The following is a 20,652-nucleotide window of genomic DNA, read 5'->3' on the forward strand; positions in this document are numbered from 1 at the left end:
GTCCGCAAAAATGGTATCTTAAAAAATTTACTGTATCTCTTATCGGAACTCATCGTGCTCCATGGATAGACAAAGTACCAACGGAAGCATTAGGAGTACGCTCCGTTTCTCGATGCTTTTTAAAATGATTTTCCAGTAAGTGCTACATCCTCCAAGGAAGATTTTTTTTTTCAATTAAACGGCAGGTGATGTTGTTCGGCAGAATTAAATTTTGAATGCCAGACCAAAGTATGATCCGGTAGTTTTCGTATTCTTTTCACAACGCAAGGTCACTAACTTACATTAACTCAAGAATCATTATAACCTGTCTAAACTGATCCGTCGTAATCGGTGTTGTATCCCCGATTACAGGCCCCTATCAAAATCGGGTTTGGGAGGGAAAATTTGACGCCCCGAATCCCGAAATGCATCCCCTGATGAGTAGAATGGTCCCGACTGGTTCAGGTTTTTAGAAGATAACAACAAGTTCAAAACATAATCAGTTTAAAAAATTAATAGACAAACCACGGTTAAATGTCGGCTGAAATAGGGCATGCCCGTACTCCTTTTTTGACCGAAGGCCAATCCCAAAGCTGAAGAAAAAAGTCAGGACATTGCATTCGAACGGATTCGAATGCAATGAGCACTAAGTACGGTCACAATATTGGAGGAATGACCGTGTGCTTGGTTCGTGATTTGGAGTCACAAGTGTAGGGCGGTGCCTATCACTCGACCCACTGCACCAACCCGACTTTTTTTTTTACTTACATTTACGTACTTACACCTAACTTACATCTAACTTACATCTACAAATATAAGTTGTTTCATCCAGTCCCTTATACTGTTCAACCATCGCTGACAAACGGCTGCTGCTCATTATGGCGTCTATTGAGCTTAAATGTTAAATTTCGCCAACACGGTGAGCTATTTGACGATTATAAAAAATGAATTCTATTCGCGACTTGCTGTGTTATTATTGTACCAAATCTCATTTATGTTAGAAAAATTTTAGCACGCAAAAAATGCTACAATAGAAATTGAAACGGGTGCAATCACGGAGCGTGAGTGAAACAGGTATACCAATCCCGCCATAAGACCTAGAAGCTACCCTTCGTCTGCCACTAGGTGGCACTCGAGTAGTATGTTTCTATGAAAATTTTTTTATTGATTGGTTTTTTTTTTAACTTAATGACCTTAAAATTGTTTTTCGTTATTCTGCATAATTTATTTTTTTAAATTCAAACACACTTCTAAGTAATATGAGGAATAGCAGTTTAGTTATGCGGGAGATTTTTCACAATTAGTAATAATGCTTTCTTTGTGTTTCTTTTTTCTATCGCCATACAATCCGATGCTGGCTTACATAATGAAAATGCTTCTTGGTGATACGTACTATTGTATTTTTTCTATATGAATATATATACTGTATATTTTTTTTATTTCACAGTTGGAACATGATTTTCACTGGAAATGCCAATTGCGTAGCCTAACAGAAGGAAATCTTTATGCAATACCGTACAGAAAGACTATCTGCGGAGAAAGAGAAGTGGGCCATTCAATGAAGCTACCATTAAAAAAAATCAACGTATTGAGCAGAAAGTGTGTGTTATTTGAATTCTCTGTCTTTGTGTATCATGAACTGTAACTCAAGAAGCATAGTTGATGAAAATATTCGTTTTTGTTTAAGGGATTGAAAAGGATCGTAGGTTAGGTTAACAGGGTCTAAACCGAATGGAAAACGAAGTTTTCACCTGGAATTTCTATTCCCGGTTAGAAATCCACTCCTTCTGCTGAAATTATTAAAGTAGCAATGGAGCAATATTTTTTTCTTCTATATGCCCCAGAGAAAATGGTATATTAGTTTTTTCAACAAACGGCTCTAATAAATGCAGTACTTTGCTACGGTGTTGGCAGATTTGGGGAAGAATATTACATTTTGTTGGTGTAAAAGCAGGAAAATGTAGCTCTAGTTTCCGAAAACCAATATAGTAGCCTCGACTGGCGAACAATCAAAATAGAATTTCTAATGCAGTGCTTTGTTTTCGTTTAGAAAGAGGAATTTTTAATGGATCCAGAGGTTACACTATTACACAAACCTTATCGCACATTGCATACTGTGTCTGTTTTTAAAGAGGTAATGTGCTTTATCTGACGTCCGCTGACGATTTCTTTTAATCAACCAATGCAAATAATGCTGAGCGGTAGGATCCAGAAGTCTCATCCTGTACAGGAAAACAAAATCGATTTTCTCCTAACTCGTTTTGGGAAACGTATGCAGTTTATCTGGTAAAAATGGTTGGTATAGCCAACTCAGCTTACCGACATATCAGTGCTACGTAAAACTGCATAGATTTTTTGATAGGCAGTTTTGATGTTACTGAGATCGATTTCGCAACGAGTGATGATAAATCGCATCAGGTCTCGGTTTGCCTTTCCAGCTCCAGCAATAGACGCATGGAACCGGGAGGCAAAGTATTTTGCAATGTCGCGCCTATCGTTCACTGTATAAAATTACTCTGTTCGAACAATTCAATCTTACTTCAAATGCAATGGGAACTTTAAATCGTACGTATGGACGTAAGCGCATTTCCCAAGTCTTTTTCGTCAAATTCGGTGGTAACAACGGCAGCGAGAGAGGTTCCATATGTTTCTTCGCAGAGGACGGCTAATTCGTTCACGCGAACATAGTTGCGCAAAGCAACACGTCTATGTAAACATTTTCGTTGGTTCCTTCGATCGCGGCACCTGAGCATGAATTTCTAATTGCATTTTCAAGACGACAATTACATACTCTTATGGATTCTTATAATAATTTTAGCTTCGGTATAGTAGCTACTAATAATGTTGGAATAGCCAAAATTCAACGCTGAGTTCGATTATGTTAGTGGTTTTCTCGTTGAACCAGCCATTTTCAAAATAAACTTAAAAAATGTGATGTTTTGGCATGTAACAATACACTGAATTGAAGAACTTATAGCGCGCCAGTACGCTACAGCGCTAGCGTATATCAAAGTTTTTTACCAAACCATAGCCTCTACGTAAAAACAAAGTTCATTTTCGTGTTCGTTGACAAATTTTGAATCTTATTCATATATCGTTATCTAGATTTAATGATACTATTTTTATAGGAAAATAATTTTAAGCCCGACAAAATAAGCCCGATATTTTGGTTTTTGTTTAATTCAAAAACTATAAGGACCTCGTCTAGTGCCGTTCGCTCTTACGATTGTACATAGTAAGATACCGGTACCCGCCTCTCGTTCGTGTACCGGAAGGAAAAGACGTAGGAGACGTTGAGCAAAAGCAATTCAAGGGCGAAATGCGCGCACTATTTCACCGTGTGCAAACACAATCAATTAGAAAATATGGCGGTCGTGACTGTGGGCCCCATCTGTCTACCGTTCGCCGTGCGTGTTTGTCACCGATAGAAGAAGTCGCTCTTGCATATTTACGGCCAAAGTACACTTACGTTTGATCACGTTTGGCCGTGATTGATCCAAGGGAAATGGTTGATATAGCCTCAAGGCGCTGACTTCCTTTTATCGAGTGACTACCGAATTTGAGAATTCGAGACCGTGCCGCTTGGCTGGTTATTCGTGTAGAGAGAGGCAGGAGTGGTTTGATTTAAGCTTTTCCCCCTACTCCCGACTTGGAGGATTGATTAAGTCGCAATGGAGTCATCTATGCCCATTGTTATTCTGAACGTGCATTATCCTTATGCTACAGCTGCTCCCCATACATAGCTCTTCTTTCTTTGTCTCTTTTTCTCTCTTTTTTGCTGTCGTTCTCTTAATTCAGCTCAAAGTCATCTTTGCCTGTCTTCGATCTACTTCTTTTTTTTTCAAAGCGCACGATACCAAGAGATCCATAGATCTGATGAAAAGAAGGAGACCTCAAAGATATAAAGAGGGAAAAGTTGGCCGTCTTGACGGCCAGCAAGCGCGCAATGCCAACTGCGCCTAAAACTAAATTGCCAGAGGGGCCTAATACCCCAAACCGAGCTCCACTTTCCACTGTTTGGTACTACGACAGTAGTACCTCTCCACCATTGCCAATCAGTGGGAAAAGTAAAAGAAATTGGAATGGGTGGGATGAAGCTGTAGAAAGTGGACTTCGATTTGGGGTATTAGGCCCCTCTGGCAATTCAGTTTTAGGCGCAGGGGGTATTGCGCGCTTGCTGGCCGTTATTATAGTAGGCCATGACCAGTGCCAAGCGTGGGTTGTTCCTCGCTCATCGTTGTGGTCATTGTTGTTACAATGATAAGTGTTCAGTCGTTCTAACTTAAATCTTGTGATATTGCAGAGATTTCATGTAAATCTAGCCAGTGCTTGAAAATGGTGGGTGCTAGTATGCTAGTACATGTAACTCACATTGATGATTCCTCCGAGGTCGTCAAGGACCATGTGTCTATTTCTGGGGGATGACCCACGACCGAAGCCTGTATTTGTTAATGGAAAAATATCTCGAATCTGTCCGACATTTTCTGGAAATAATGCCTCCCCCGTTGAATCTAAATATGTTGGATCAAGTTTGTTGTGTGCTGATAAATCACCAGTGGCACAGGGCAAGAGTGCGCGAACTCAAACTCAGTCATTCAGGCACAATTGAAGTTTTTTGCATTGATTCTGGAGATACTCACTCTGTTCCTTTAGCCTTTGTTCGAACATTAGATATTCCTGGGCATGAGGCTAAACACATAATAGAGTGGCCTCCTTTGGCAAGTAAATTCATCCTTGTTGATATGGTAGCCCCCCGTGGACCTGGATCTCATTCTCAGTGGAGTGAGCCTGCCATGATGTTCTTAAAAATTAATGTGGAAAACAGAACATGGAAAGCTGCACCAATGGGGATGTATGGTGAACACCAAGGTGTGCGGCTCTTTGACTCTAACAATCAACTTTTGGCATCCTTGATGATTCAACAAGGATTGGGTGTAGCCGCACAGACATACCATGAAGCATTAAACATGTGTGATGTGCTCGAAAGACAACCTGCCTTCATGACGGCTGCTGCCAACATTGGCCAAATAGGAGGCAACAGTTCGGCCGCCAACAACACACTACCACCTGCGCTCGCCATCCCATCTACTTATCGTGACCAACACCCTGCTTTTACGGTGACGACAAGCTACTCCTCGAAACAATCGCCAATCCCTCCCAGAGCGTTCGTAACAAACGATATACCTCACTGCGGAAGGCACGATGTCATCGTAACACACATTCCCAACGGACCTCTAAAATTCTATGTCCAACTGAAAAGTGAAGTCAAAGATCTTATGAGCTTACGCAAAAAACTCAACACTGTAGTTAGCCGTCCGATGCATGGAAAACCGAAGCTGGGTACCCTATGTATTGCAGTTTCTCCTACCGATAAGCTTTTCCATCGCGGATTGATCGCAGGCGTCAACGAGTGTGGTAACCTATGCAGTTGTACTGTTTATTTCGTCGATATTGGAACGCAAGAGCCGGTTAGCCTTTCTTTGATTTGCCACATCCCGGATGAATTGCTGATGCCCCGCTTGTTTGCTTATCGAGTGTCTTTATTTGGTGTGGAAGAAGTTTTGAAACTCACTGGCCTGAAAGAAATATTCACTGCATTAGTGAACTCAGCCGACTATCTGCAAGTCGAAGTTGTGGAAGATGATGAGGGGAAACAGAAAGTAAATCTCTACGGCCCCAACGGCCATAGTTTACAGGAAGTTCTTGTTTCGATTCAGTCGAACCTTCTCGCAACAAAATTTCAAACCGTCGCCTCAAGCCCATCAACACCTTTCGAATTTGTTTACATCCATCAACAGATTTCTCCAGTTCAATTAGATTTGGAAGAAAGCCTTTGCGTGATCCATCCAGAGAACCCCGGCTGTTTTTTTGGACAGTTTGAGAACATCCCCGTCGACAGTCTGAATGATATGGTTTCGGAGCTCACGGCAGTGTATGCTTCTAATCCCAATTCCCCACTTCTGTATTGTGGCGGGGATACCCCAGATACCCCGCTGACATTACGACAAGTCCCTTTTCCCCCTGCTAGATGTCACGTCTGGTGACACCCCTTTTCTCCTACCCTCACCATCTCTCGAGCGGACACTCTGGTTAAGACTGTGAAACTGGGAACATCGCTCTTGTTGCTGAGATATTTTTTGTAATACGGGTGCCGTGCTAGGCTCCATCGTGTGAAAAAGAACTATAGTCTGAATAAAAGAGGCTTGTGGGCCTTTATCCTGCAACAATTGGTGTCAGAAGAGGGATACAGGCCTCAGAAAAGATTCACACTCGTGAACTGCTAGCAGAACCATCGCCTTGGATTAACGTGGTCTTACGTAACTTCTCTCGTTGCCGGTGGGTATAGCGTGGTCGCCCAGACACTTAAGCAATTTTTTTTTTTAAATTTTATTTTATGCCGCCGAAACGGGTTGCTGTAGTTGCCCCAGTAGATTATCATATTAGGACGCGAAGTGCCTCAAGAAATTTGATCCCAGTGGTCGACACCCCTCGAGTCGTTGCATTGATCCCCGATAGCGATTCAGAAAGTGAAGAGAGGCCTTCACGTCGATTGAATTTTGATATCTCGCCTGTTAGAGAAGAACCGGAACAGTTAAACATGGATCCTGACCTAGCCCAAGCTCTCGCAAATTTTGCGAATGGCGCTGCTCAGGATCGAGCACAGTATCAGGGGCGTCACGATGCATTAATGAATCTTCTAGTGGCCCAGCAGCAAGAAAGTGCAGCTTTGCGAGCACTGGTAACTGCTCAGCAGCAACAAGCAGGTGCAGCGCTTGCACATGTAAATAATGCAGTTGTAGAGTCAATCCCCATGTTTGAGGGTAAATTGGGAGAGTCCGGTAGACATTGGGTCCGTATCATAAATCAGGCCGGCGATGTGGAAGGGTGGACAAATGCTCAGAAGAGACAAGTCGCCGTCAGGCGTCTAGGAGGAATTGCCCTTCAGTGGCATTTGCAATCGGGCGCCAATAATCCGAATTGGCAAAACTGGTCCAATGCGCTGGGGACTAACTTTACACAACGTCTATCACCATCGGAGTGGTATAAGCTGATCGAGGAAAGGGTTCAGAAACCGGGAGAACCCGGGGTTGTGTATGCTGTAGAAAAATCTCGTTTGCTTGACCTCTCCCCTCACGTATTGACGAATGCTCAAAAGGTATCGTATCTGATCGGCGGACTTGCCAATTGGCAACACGTAGCCGCAATGATGAATGACATACCTGCCGATGTTGACGATTTTATGACTAGGTTGAGAGACCTCGAGACATTGTTCTCTACATTGCGGCCAAATGTGTCCCCCATTCCCCCAAATAATCCGTTTTTTCAGACGTATACGTTGCCACCAGTGCCGATGCATCCACCACCGGTTCCGACACCCCTTCCTCCTGCAGCACCACAAGTTGATGTCGGATCGGCACTGCTGTCAATGGGAAACCAGATCGCTGGATTGACGGAACGACTGAATGGATTGACGCTGGGAGGAGGCCAGCGCCAAATGCAACGCCAGCCGGATAATCGCAGCTGCTTTCAGTGTGGAGCGTTCGGACACATCAAGAGAAATTGTCCTCGCGAGGCGGGAAACGGCCAGGCCCCGTCGGCTGGCCAAGGCCAGCGTTGACGGGGAAACACATTGATGAGTCGTCCAGACCAACTCAACTGCCTGTCATCCGCGTTTACATTCAAGGAGTTGGTGAGACAGAAGCCTTGCTGGACACTGGCTCCAGCATAACAACAGTAAGATTAGCGGTAGTTAGACGAATTGTCAAGAATAAAGGTATTCGTATTCTTCCAGGGATAAGGAGAATAGATAATAAGGTTGTAAGAGTTGTAGATGAGATCCCTTTACAAATTCGTTTTAAAGACACTACAGTGTTGCTTGAAAATGTCGCAGTTGTCGAAATGGCCCCCTTTCCTTTGATTTTGGGCGTAGATTGGCTGGTGAAAGCCAATATAAATTTAGTCTGTAAGGATAACCAAATTGTTCCAGTGTTTATAAAAGATCTAGAAGAGGAAGCTGATACTGACAAGACCAACACATCGATTCCGGATGAAGTAAAAAGATCATTGCCATCAGAAGAATTTTTTCAGGATTTGGCTAGAGATTTGCCGGTGGTGCGACGGAAAGGATCCGTTAGATTTAGGATCAATAAAGCCGTTGAAGTTCCGGGTGAATCGCTCCAGATGTTAAAAGGATCAGTCCCAATTAATTTCACCGGAACGGGCATGGTGCGGTTCGGATTTTCAGCAGAGCCCTCGAAAACCTGGGTGGTGCCTTCCGCCTTAGTTTCGTTCAAGAATAGGAGGGCCAGAGTCCCGTTGATGAATTTGGAATCAAAGCCGGTAATAATAAAGCGGAGAAATTGTGTAATGTCCATTGATCTCGATTTAGACGCTCAAATTGCCGTCGTTCCAACGGAACAGAAAGAGGAAAAGGATTCAAATGACGGAGTAGCAAGGCCAGTGCGAATGAGTTGCGCTGCGGTTAGCGGATATTTACGAGCGGCCATTCGTGAGGACGTCAACACGGGACCTAATCTATCGGGAGCCGAGAAGGAAAAAGTCTTCGCATTGCTGGACCAGCATCGTCGCTGTCTCCCTACTGAAAAGACCCAGCTAGGCAGAGCGATGAAGATTCAGCACAACATCGATACCGGTAACTCTCGTCCAATCACTAGCCGTCCGTATAGGATTTCACAGTTTGAAAGAAAGGTAATCTCCGAAAAGGTGAACGAAATGCTAAAGGACGGTGTGATCCAGCCGTCTAATAGCCCGTGGTCGTCCCCTGTAGTACTTGTAAAAAAGAAATCCGGCGACCATAGATTTTGTATAGACTATAGACGTTTAAATTCTGTCACAAAAAGGGACGTTTATCCGCTGCCACGGATGGATGATGTATTCGACAGGCTCGCCGGAGCCAAGTATTTCTCCACTTTAGACCTAGCTAACGGATACTGGCAGGTACCAGTCGCGGAAAGAGATCGTCCAAAAACAGCTTTCGTAACGCCCGATGGCCTATTTGAGTTTAAGAGAATGCCGTTTGGCTTGGCAAATGCGCCAGCCACATTTCAGAGATTAATGGATCAGGTGTTAAACAGGCTCAAATGGACGGCATGCCTCGTCTATCTAGATGACATTCTTGTTTTTGGTAAAAATTTTGAAGAGCATCAGATTAGGTTAAATTTGGTTTTGACAGCCCTGGGCGAGGCCAACTTGGTCCTTAATATGAAAAAGTGTCTTTTTGCAGCAGATGAGGTAAATCATTTAGGTCACATCGTCAAAGCGGATGGAATAAGGCCAGATCCGGAGAAAGTAAGTGCCTTGGAGAGGATGGAAGTGAATTCGGTGAAGTCACTAAGGGCATTCCTGGGCCTTGCATCATACTATCGAAAATTTATCCCAGAATTTTCACATCTGACTGCTCCGCTTGTGACTCTGCTCAAAAAGAACGCCAAGTGGAATTGGGAGGAGAGGCAGAAAAAGGCCGTTCGTACCCTTGTCCGACTATTGTCGGCAGAACCGGTGTTGGTGCATTTCGACGAAAACCTTCCAACTGAGATCCATACGGACGCAAGTAATTTCGGATTAGGGGCCGTCCTTGCTCAAAAAGCGGACGGTGAGGTAAAACCTGTTGCTTTTCTCAGTAGAGCGCTTTCTGACGCGGAAGCCAAGTATCATTCGAATGAGCTTGAGTGTTTGGCTCTAGTGTGGGCTTTAAAGAAATTCAGGTGTTATTTGTATGGGCGGCCTTTTACAGTCCGCACAGACAATTCCGCCGTAAAATGGTTGTGGGACAAGAAGGAATTGTCGGGAAAATTTTCTAGATGGATATTAAGTTTACAAGAATATGACTTTAAAATTGAGCACGTAAAAGGTAAAAATAATGTGGTTGCTGATGTTCTCTCGAGGAATCTTGGTGGGCCGGAAGAATGCCAAGGGACATCCTCGACAGAACATCGCATAAGCTGTGTGTTAAAATCTGATGGATACACAGCTAAAGAGCTTGCATTTTTACAGCAAGTGGACAGAGAGTTACGCCCCCTTACTAACAGAATCCTTGCTAACAAAAAAGATCCCGACTTTGCCATAAGAAAAGGGGTAGTTTATAAGAAAAGTAAAAGTAAAGTAGGAAGAAAGTTGCTTTTGATGGTTCCCTCCATTTTGCGTAGAGATCTAATAAGTAAATGTCATGACGAGCCTAGTGCCGGTCATCTTGGAATAGAAAAAACATTAGGTCGTGTAGTAGAGAATTATTGGTGGCCGCGGATGGAATCTAGTGTGCGAGCGTATGTATTGTCGTGTATGCATTGTCAATTTCATAATGTTCCCCCCGGTGTCCCTGTCGGCTTTTTGAATCCCATCCCCCCGCCGGCTAGACCATTCGACCTCATCGGCATCGATCATCAAGGCCCGCTGCTGGAGACTCCATCTGGGAATCGTCATATTCTATTCGCGATTGACTATCTCACCAAATGGGTGGAGGCGGTTGCTGTGCCAAGTACAGCAACGTGTCACGTGATAAAGCTACTTAGGGAGCAGATCATAAATCGACATGGGGTGCCGAGCAGAATTATTTCTGACCCTGGATCAGCGTTTACTAGCAGTGAGCTAGCCACGGAGCTGGACAAATGGAAGATTCGCCACGTCATCGCTACTGCAGAGCATCCCCAGACGAATGGATTGGTGGAGAGGCTGAACCGCACAGCCTCCAGAGCCATTTCTGGGTTTATTTCTCCTACCCATCGAGATTGGGACGAGCGGCTGTCGGATGCTGTATTCGCCATTAACTCTGCTAAACAGTCAACGACGAAGCATTCGCCGTTTCAGCTTGTCTATGGACGACTCCCCAATAGACCGGATAACAATCTGTTTGAGTGGCCAGAAGATAGACCAGTGTCAAGGAGAAAGTTCATCAAACGTGTGGAACAATTGAGGAAGGCGGCCAGATTTAACATTATCCGTCGTCAGGACAGGACAAAATTGCTTTGCGACGCCCGCAGAAAGGCATCGAAGCCGTATTATCAAGGTGACCTTGTGCTAGTGCGTCGGATGTTAAAAAAAAAAGGTTTGACAAAGAAGTTCTTGCCAAAATATATTGGGCCATTCCAGATCGTAAAGAAAGTTGCAGAAACCACATATCTAGTGGAAGAGTTGCCATCTAGAAGGAGGAGGAAAGTGGTACGAAGGTTTAACGCTCATGTTGTGCAATTAAAGCCATTTCGAGCGAGAAGTGACGAGTGGCATGTGAGCGAACTCGACGAACCAACCGAAAGTGAAAACGACAATGAAAATAGAGGTGAAACTGAAATGACTCAAGTTGCCGTTGATCCAGTCATAGAAGAAATTCCGGCCCAGCATGTACCTGTCCCTGAATTCCCAAATCGGCCGCCAGTGAAGACAAGAAGCGGACGAATTTCCCGTCTCCCCATTATCCTCGAAGGTTTTGATCTGAATTAATAGTTTTGATGGTTGATATTGATTTTGCGTCATCTGTTTTCGGAATTCACTATTCGATTGTTTTGTTTTTTCATTTATTTATTTATTTTTTTTTTTGTTGTTTTTTTTTTTTTTTTTTTTTTTTTTTTGTTTTGTTTTGTTTTCCGCTAATTTAAATAGCGCTTTGCTCCAACCACCCATAGTTTCCCCCATCCGTGAGCTATTTTGTTTAGTTGTGTTGATCTTGATTTTGAACTCACACCCAGATGTAGGAATCGAATGCATGAGAAGGGAATGGTAAGGTTTATGTGTTGAACGGGTTGGGTATAGCTTAGGTATAAGTTTAGTTTAGTTTATCAGATTTTTTTTTTTTTTTTCGTTTGAGCGAGTAAGATTGTGGCAGGAACCTTTATTTTGTGTGGAATTTGTTATGATTGTTCAGTGCCTTTTAGCACGGGTGAAATTATTGTGGTGTTATGTATTGTTTATTATGTATGTGAATCGTGAAAAAGTCACAGGCCAGGAAAGGCCGAATGTAGCGGGGTACCCCAGATACCCCGCTGACATTACGACAAGTCCCTTTTCTCCCCCTCTCTAGATGTCACGTCTGATGACACCCTTTTTCTCTTACCCTCACCATCTCTCGAGCGGACACTCTGGTTAAGACTGTGAAACTGGGAACATCGCTCTTGTTGCTGAGATATTTTTTGTAATACGGGTGCCGTGCTAGGCTCCATCGTGTGTCTGAATAAAAAAAGGCTTGTGGGCCTTTATCCTGCAACAATATGAATGGAAAAAGAACTATAGTCTGATGATGATCTCGGCGCGGTACCATGCGCCGTACATGTAGTGATGCACTCCATAAATCTGATGGATAAAACGTTGCCCTATATACTACATGTAATTCTTCGATGGATGGTCGATGCAAGTACGAGTTACACAGCTGTTCAATGAAGTCGACGCCATCGGTGGAGAAGAGGCGAACGTTCAGGGTTCCATCGATCACGTTCGCGCAGTGTACGGTGAAGGCTTCCGATTCGACAATGACAGTTTCAAAAGCCAGTGAAACTTCTTCTGTGAAAGCTTCTGCTCCAACTACACTGCATTTATAAGCAGCGGCAGGTTGGTGAGACACATCCACTGGTAGCCGTCGCAAATCGCTGATGTTTACTGCGCAACTGTTGCCGTAATCCACGTAATGAACAGTGGCAGTGTCCCCGTCAACAGATTCGACAGTAGCGCGATACCAGCAACCATCGTCGGCGAAGAACGCCAGGCAAGGCTTACCGACGGAGGCCGTATAATCTTTGCAGTTGGTGAACTCGGGATCAAGAACCAAAACGTCAATACGTTCCGAGATGCCAAAGATCGATTTCGGTTCTAATTAAACCCAGAACTCAGTGGCTGATTTGACGTAAGGAGCTACGGCATGAGTGGAAATGATTTCCCCTGGATCGAAATTTAAATTCTGGGCCGCAAATTTTGTTTCAGTTTCCATTGGGATGCTGTCCAAGATTTTTTGTTGAATCAAGTATTGCGCCACATCGCCAATCCCGGGAACTACCGGATCCACTTCGAATATTCCGTTGTTATCTAACAATTGATGATATTCGTTTGATATGATCACTTTATGATTAGTAAAGTAACGTTTACCTGGACCAACGGGATGGAACGATGCGGAGATCGTCTGTTCAGTTAAAAAGCAGGCGACTATGTGTTTTTGTGGATTGGGATTGAGTGGGCCGGTAACCATTTTCTTCACTCCCTTCAATTTCGAATGCCATGTCTAAAACACGAATTCGAGACTTGATTGGTTGTTACATTACGTGGTAAAAACGTAATATTCAAAGTTACCAGCTGTGGAAATTTCATGAAGCGCGGAACAATCCGTTTCAACTGCGACAATGGAGTGTCCTGGTCATTTCGGTAGTCAACAAAAAGCACTTTGGCTACGCTATCTTGAATAGCTAGAATTCGTGATCGGTAGTAACGTTCGTCTCCGGCAAAGCGAGCCACGCAAGGCAATCCAACTCTGGGTTGGTCCTCTACCAGTTCATCATGAGATAAGGGTGAATAAAACTTTTCAAGTTCATCCAATTCACTCTAGCATTTGAAGGAAAACATGTTAACCATGAATCAAAATAGCCTGAAGTTCTTTGAACAAAAGATATGCTTTACCTGATACGCTGAGAGATCCACTGGGCTAGTGAAGATCCTACCTGGGTTATGATACCATGCAATGTCCACATCGATTGGCGTTTCTGGTACCGGAAGATAGGTATACCCTTCACTGGGTGGTGAAAGGCATGTTGATTTTGTCATAAACAAGTCATTGATGATGATTTTAACACCTCCATTTTCATCGACCAGTTGTATGGGGTAGGCTATTTGCCTTCAGAATCGCAGGCAGCGAAAGTGGCGGTAAAAGTTTTGTCCATACTGTATTCTTTGAATTTGTTCTCTCCTTCAATCGTCCAAGTCCGGGAGCCTTCTATTCCTTCCAGCTTGCAATGGTAAGCTAACGGTGGTAGTTGAACAAAGGACTCGTCAATATACGTTACTTGTTTCGGGGAACCCAGCTGGGTATTGCCGCAATCAACAAATAGCACGGTGAACTGAGGTGTTAAAGAAGATTCCTTCATTTCAGTTATCTTTCCGCGGTACCATTGGTTGTCTGTTTCATACTGCACTGCACAAGCAGAACCTACTTTGGCATTCAGGATGAATCCTTGAGTTTCGTCTTTGAACAAATAAAAAGAACCACAGATTAAACAAGTGACATAAGGTAACGCTACATCGCAATTTACCGGAGTACAACGTGTTCAGCATGCGAACCATGTCGGCCAGCAGCAAACTGGTTTCAATGAGACGAACGTAGAAACTTACACCTGTGATGCCAGAGCCATCGACGTCGGAGTCGGTTACGGAGGGTCAGCCGCGCGTTTATTGTGTGAAAGTGTACGTCACTTATTCCGTATCTCCAAATGAGTTCTGGCTTCAACTGCAACATAACAATGACGTGCTCATTGGAATGTTGGACGAAATAGCCGATACTTACGAGGCGGATAAAGAATCATTCCGAATCAAAGGGCAACGTTTTATCCATCAGATTTATGGAGTGCATCACTACATGTACGGCGCATGGTACCGCGCCGAGATCATCAGCATTTTCGTTACGTAACGTAACGTTGCCCTATATACCACATGTAATTCTTCGATGGATGGTCGATGCAAGTACGAGTTACATAGCTGTTCAATCAAGTCGACGCCATCGGTGGAGAAGAGGCGAACGTTCAGGGTTCCATCGATCACGTTCGCGCAGTGTACGGTGAAGGCTTCCGATTCGACAATGACAGTTTCAAAAGCCAGTGAAACTTCTTCTGTGAAAGCTTCTGCTCCAACTACACTGCATTTATAAGCAGAGAAGCTGAGTTCTGGGTTCAATTAGAACCGAAATCGATCTTTGGCATCTCGGAACGTATTGACGTTTTGGTTCTTGATCCCGAGTTCACCAACTGCAAAGATTATACGGCCTCCGTCGGTAAGCCTTGCCTGGCGTTCTTCGCCGACGATGGTTGCTGGTATCGCGCTACTGTCGAATCTGTTGACGGGGACACTGCCACTGTTCATTACGTGGATTACGGCAACAGTTGCGCAGTAAACATCAGCGATTTGCGACGGCTACCAGTGGATGTGTCTCACCAACCTGCCGCTGCTTATAAATGCAGTGTAGTTGGAGCAGAAGCTTTCACAGAAGAAGTTTCACTGGCTTTTGAAACTGTCATTGTCGAATCGGAAGCCTTCACCGTACACTGCGCGAACGTGATCGATGGAACCCTGAACGTTCGCCTCTTCTCCACCGATGGCGTCGACTTGATTGAACAGTTGTGTAACTCGTACTTGCATCGACCATCCATCGAAGAATTACATGTGGTATATAGGGCAACGTTTTATCCATCAGATTTATGGAGTGCATCACTACATGTACGGCGCATGGTACCGCGCCGAGATCATCAGCATTTTCAAAGACTTTACAGAAGTTCGGTTCATCGATTACGGTGATACTCTCCGCGTCTCACAGGAAGATATACTCAATTTACCTGAGAAATTCTTAAACATTCCGGTCATGGCTATCCAGGGAGATTTGTCTGTGGAATGTTCGGAAGCGACTGCAGAAAAATTCAACGACATTTGTTCCCAGTTGGAGCAAATGCTCTGGGCATCATTGGGAACGGATAATAACGGCGTGGAATTTGTGGAATCGCTTTTCATCGGGGACACCAACGTTCTCGATTTGATTGCCGTGGAAGAGCCCGTAGCTTTCCCCTACGATATCAGCCTATCTCCGATTCCCGAGGCCTTAGTATCTTTGTTTCTCCTTCGTCGATCTTCGCTCGGCTCCGCTGGGGGCACTACTTGAGGAGCAGCTGGCGACGAATCGCTGCGTACACTGACCGCTGGTGCTGAAAAGGACATAATGAAATAAACAACAGTCGGTGAATCAATAAAAAAAACGAAGAACTCACTATTGTTTGACACCTTCCATGTCGGGATAACCTTTTTTGAAACCATTTTGGCAATTTCATAATTGCAGGGATCATTTGTCAATGTGACGGAATAAATTCCATTTTCACACTTTCCCATAGTAACCACAACCGACTTATCCAAGATGGCCTCTTTCCATTCCGAGACGGACAAGGCCACATCACCCTCTAGCCTGCAATGTATGCCGAAAGGAGGATGGCGGAAGCGCGTCAAACCTTCAAGGGGAGCAAGGATTTGGCATCGGGGCACCTCAAGAAGATTTCCGTAATCGATGAAGTGAATTTCTGCGTCATTCACCATCTCCTTGGTTATCTGAATGCGATAGAAATTGTTGTCTTCTTCCCACAAAACTACGCCGTAATGGCCAAGATGGCTTCTAACATCTGCATACAGAAGTGGGGAATTGGGATTAGAAGCATACACTGCCGTGAGCTCCGAAACCATATCATTCAGACTGTCGACGGGGATGTTCTCAAACTGTCCAAAAAAACAGCCGGGGTTCTCTGGATGGATCACGCAAAGGCTTTCTTCCAAATCTAATTGAACTGGAGAAATCTGTTGATGGATGTAAACAAATTCGAAAGTTACACAACTGTTTGAAAGCATGCAAATTCTGATTATACTTACATCCGTAACGCACGTAGGGACCACATTGCTCTTCGGTGGTGTTGATGGGCTTGAGGCGACGGTTTGAAATTTTGTTGCGAGAAGGTTCGACTGAATCGAAACAAGAACTTCCTGTAAACTATGGCCGTTGGGGCCGTAGAGATTTACTTTCTGTTTCCCCTCATCATCTTCCACAACTTCGACTTGCAGATAGTCGGCTGAGTTCACTAATGCAGTGAATATTTCTTTCAGGCCAGTGAGTTTCAAAACTTCTTCCACACCAAATAAAGACACTCGATAAGCAAACAAGCGGGGCATCAGCAATTCATCCGGGATGTGGCAAATCAAAGAAAGGCTAACCGGCTCTTGCGTTCCAATATCGACGAAATAAACAGTACAACTGCATAGGTTACCACACTCGTTGACGCCTGCGATCAATCCGCGATGGAAAAGCTTATCGGTAGGAGAAACTGCAATACATAGGGTACCCAGCTTCGGTTTTCCATGCATCGGACGGCTAACTACAGTGTTGAGTTTTTTGCGTAAGCTCATAAGATCTTTGACTTCACTTTTCAGTTGGACATAGAATTTTAGAGGTCCGTTGGGAATGTGTGTTACGATGACATCGTGCCTTCCGCAGTGAGGTATATCGTTTGTTACGAACGCTCTGGGAGGGATTGGCGATTGTTTCGAGGAGTAGCTTGTCGTCACCGTAAAAGCAGGGTGTTGGTCACGATAAGTAGATGGGATGGCGAGCGCAGGTGGTAGTGTGTTGTTGGCGGCCGAACTGTTGCCTCCTATTTGGCCAATGTTGGCAGCAGCCGTCATGAAGGCAGGTTGTCTTTCGAGCACATCACACATGTTTAATGCTTCATGGTATGTCTGTGCGGCTACACCCAATCCTTGTTGAATCATCAAGGATGCCAAAAGTTGATTGTTAGAGTCAAAGAGCCGCACACCTTGGTGTTCACCATACATCCCCATTGGTGCAGCTTTCCATGTTCTGTTTTCCACATTAATTTTTAAGAACATCATGGCAGGCTCACTCCACTGAGAATGATCTCCAGGTCCACGTGGGGCTACCATATCAACAAGGATGAATTTACTTGCCAAAGGAGGCCACTCTATAATGTGTTTAGCCTCATGCCCAGGAATATCTAATGTTCGAACAAAGGCTAAAGGAACAGAGTGAGTATCTCCAGAATCAATGCAAAAAACTTCAATTGTGCCTGAATGACTGAGTTTGAGTTCGCGCACTCTTGCCCTGTGCCACTGGTGATTCATCAGCAAACAACAAACTTGATCCAACATATTTAGATTCAACGGGGGAGGCATTATTTCCAGAAAATGTCGGACAGATTCGAGATATTTTTCCATTAACAAATACAGGCTTCGGTCGTGGGTCATCCCCCAGAAATAGACACATGGTCCTTGACGACCTCGGGGGGAATCATCAATGTGAGTTACACGTACTAGCATACTAGCACCCACCATTTTCAAGCACTGGCTAGATTTACATGAAATCTCTGCAATATCACAAGATTTAAGTTAGAACGACTGAACACTTATCATTGTAACAACAATGACCACAACGATAAGCGAGGAACAACCCACGCTTGGCACTGGTCATGGCCTACTATAATAACGGCCAGCAAGCGCGCAATACCCCCTGCGCCTAAAACTGAATTGCCAGAGGGGCCTAATACCCCAAATCGAAGTCCACTTTCTACAGCTTCATCCCACCCATTCCAATTTCTTTTACTTTTCCCACTGATTGGCAATGGTGGAGAGGTACTACTGTCGTAGTACCAAACAGTGGAAAGTGGAGCTCGGTGTTGCATCAATTCTCTCTCGTTAACCGTAAACAAGCAAAATGGCTACGTAATTTCAAAGAAAAAAGAATCTGAAGAACAGATGGCTTGGTATACAAAGAAATTCTTACACCGTGGTCATCATAAGTCATCTGTCATCGGTCCACTTGACATCACCTCTATTCTGATTCGTATCTGGAAAACGGTAAGCTATCAGTCGTGCAATCACTGACAATTAATAGTTTTCGTCTGTTATTATTGTGGTTGTGTTGTATTATTTATGACCGCAGCTCTATTTGGTTCCTTTAATCTAGATGGTTCGTAATTATAAGCGAAAACGGTCACATTCTCCGCCAAAAGAAGAGATAATGCATCGCGCTGTAACTTCTGTGTTAGCGGGAGGACATTCGATACGGCATGCCAGTTCATTTTTCAATGTTAAGAATTCCACTTTGGGCAGGTATTTGAAGACATTTCGCGAAAGTGGTCCTCCGCTTTCAACACAACGTGGTATGCGACTGGAACATGCTCGTCAAATTATTCCGATTGGGTTCGAGATGGAATTGGCCAATTATTTGAAGACTTGCTGTTTGATGAGCCACGGCCTAACTCCAAGAGAATCCTGGTGCTTAGCCTTTAAATTTGACATCGCTAACGGTTTAACCGTGCCAACAAATTGGATAGAGAAAGAAAAGGCATCCGAAGATTGGTTTGCGTATTTTTTAAAACGCAACCCGTCTTTGTCTATCCGCGCACCCGAGGCGACAAGTCAGGTACGTGCCAGTGCATTTAACGCACTCGTTGTAGACAAGTTTTTCGATAATTTAATTGAAGTCATGACCAAATATCGCATCCGACCCGGCCGGATCTGGAACACGGATGAGACGGGCATTCCAACTGTCTTGTCACCACCGAATGTTGTCGCTACAAAGGAATTAAAGCAAGTCCAACAAACGGTTTCGGCTGAGCGTGGAGTAACCACTACAATAGTTGGCTTCATCTGTGATGCTGGAACTCATTGTCCACCCGTCTACGTATTCCCCCGTAAAAACTTCCTTTCGTCAATGTCTTCTCATGGATCACCTGGTTGTCTTGGTATTGCCCATCCTAGTGGTTGGATCAACGCCGACACTTTTTTGATGGCACTTCAGCACTTCAAGAAGTTTGTTGATTGTTCCGTCGACAATCCTATTCTCCTTCTACTTGACAACCACAGCAGCCACATGGACTACAAAGTTATATGTTTCGCAAAGGAAAGCGGAATTCATATGTTGACGTTTCCGCCACACTGCTCTCATCGGCTGCAGCCGTTGGACATCGCCGTCTTCGGTCCATTTAAATCTGCTTTAAGAAACAGGTTTCAAGATTGGCTGAATCTTAATCCCGGCAAAAGAATCAGCATTCACGATGTTGCGGAGTTGACTCGGGATCCTTATTTGTTGTCATTTACTCCAGAGAACATCATATCGGGTTTTAAGAACAGCGGCATTTCCCCTTTCAATAGAGGCATTTTCCCTGCTTCGCTCTATACGCCGTCGTTTGCCACTGATCGCCCGATTGGTAAGATTAAATCTTAAGTTATTTTGATTTATATTATTCTGAAAATCAATTTATTTATTATAGAGTCGCTGTCGACCGATCCGTCGGAACCGTTGTTTCCTCCAGCGGCGCCTGAGACAGATTTATCGGTTCCGCATTCTCCTGAAGAAGCGCTACCAAACGATCTGATCGTCTTTCAAGTTCTGTCAACGCCCGCTCGGACCGGATCTAATGGTGTTTCTAGTCCGATTGTGCTCCCGGTAAATGTGATACCGTTTCCTAGGGTTAGCTCAATCTCTAGTGTGAGTGGAAGGCAGAGGACACAGGGCCGGACGAGGATACTTACGACCACACCGGAGAAAAATGCGAAGATCGAAGAGGCTACCAACAGAAAAACACGCAAGCCTCCCGCTCGTCAATTGGGTAAAAAACTTAGGCAGCCAATAGTCAATGATGAAAACAACTTGCGTAAAGAAGAAGAGGAACATTGAACATTGACTCTGATCCCCTATATCGCCCAGTCTATATCGCACCCGCGCCAACAAGAACACGTTCCAGTCGCCAGACTAAAGCTAATCCGCGACCGGATATACAAATTTAATTATTGTTACTATGTTAATTTTGTACAAAACATATTACAACTCAGCTGTGATTTTATATTATGAGTTTTCATCATTCCTATTTTGGTATTTAAATGTTTTTTAACACTGACCTCCCTTTTTGTCGTTTCCTCTGGGCA

General features: G+C 44.2%; 1 protein-coding gene across 1 annotated transcript; it reads left to right on the plus strand.

The window, feature by feature from the left end:
• Nucleotides 1–18,931: 18,931 nt before the first annotated feature.
• Nucleotides 18,932–20,340, plus strand: LOC130702711 (uncharacterized). Its single transcript, XM_057524325.1, has 3 exons — nucleotides 18,932–19,934; nucleotides 19,998–20,173; nucleotides 20,215–20,340. Exons 1-3 carry the CDS (start codon nucleotides 18,932–18,934, stop codon nucleotides 20,338–20,340), a joined length of 1,305 nt encoding a protein of 434 aa, XP_057380308.1.
• The last annotated feature ends 312 nt before the right edge of the window (nucleotides 20,341–20,652 follow it).

The sequence above is a fragment of the Daphnia carinata genome, chromosome 1 (genome assembly GCF_022539665.2).
Source record: "Daphnia carinata strain CSIRO-1 chromosome 1, CSIRO_AGI_Dcar_HiC_V3, whole genome shotgun sequence".
Taxonomy (NCBI): domain Eukaryota; kingdom Metazoa; phylum Arthropoda; class Branchiopoda; order Diplostraca; family Daphniidae; genus Daphnia; species Daphnia carinata.

Coding starts and splice junctions, on each gene's coding strand:
- LOC130702711 (XM_057524325.1), top strand. CDS start 18,932: ATGGAATTGGCCAATTATTTGAAGACTTGCTGTTTGATGAGCCACGGC. Junction 19,935..19,997: donor TGCCACTGATCGCCCGATTG/GTAAGATTAAAT, acceptor TATTTATTATAG/AGTCGCTGTCGACCGATCCG. Junction 20,174..20,214: donor CTAGTCCGATTGTGCTCCCG/GTAAATGTGATA, acceptor CTCAATCTCTAG/TGTGAGTGGAAGGCAGAGGA.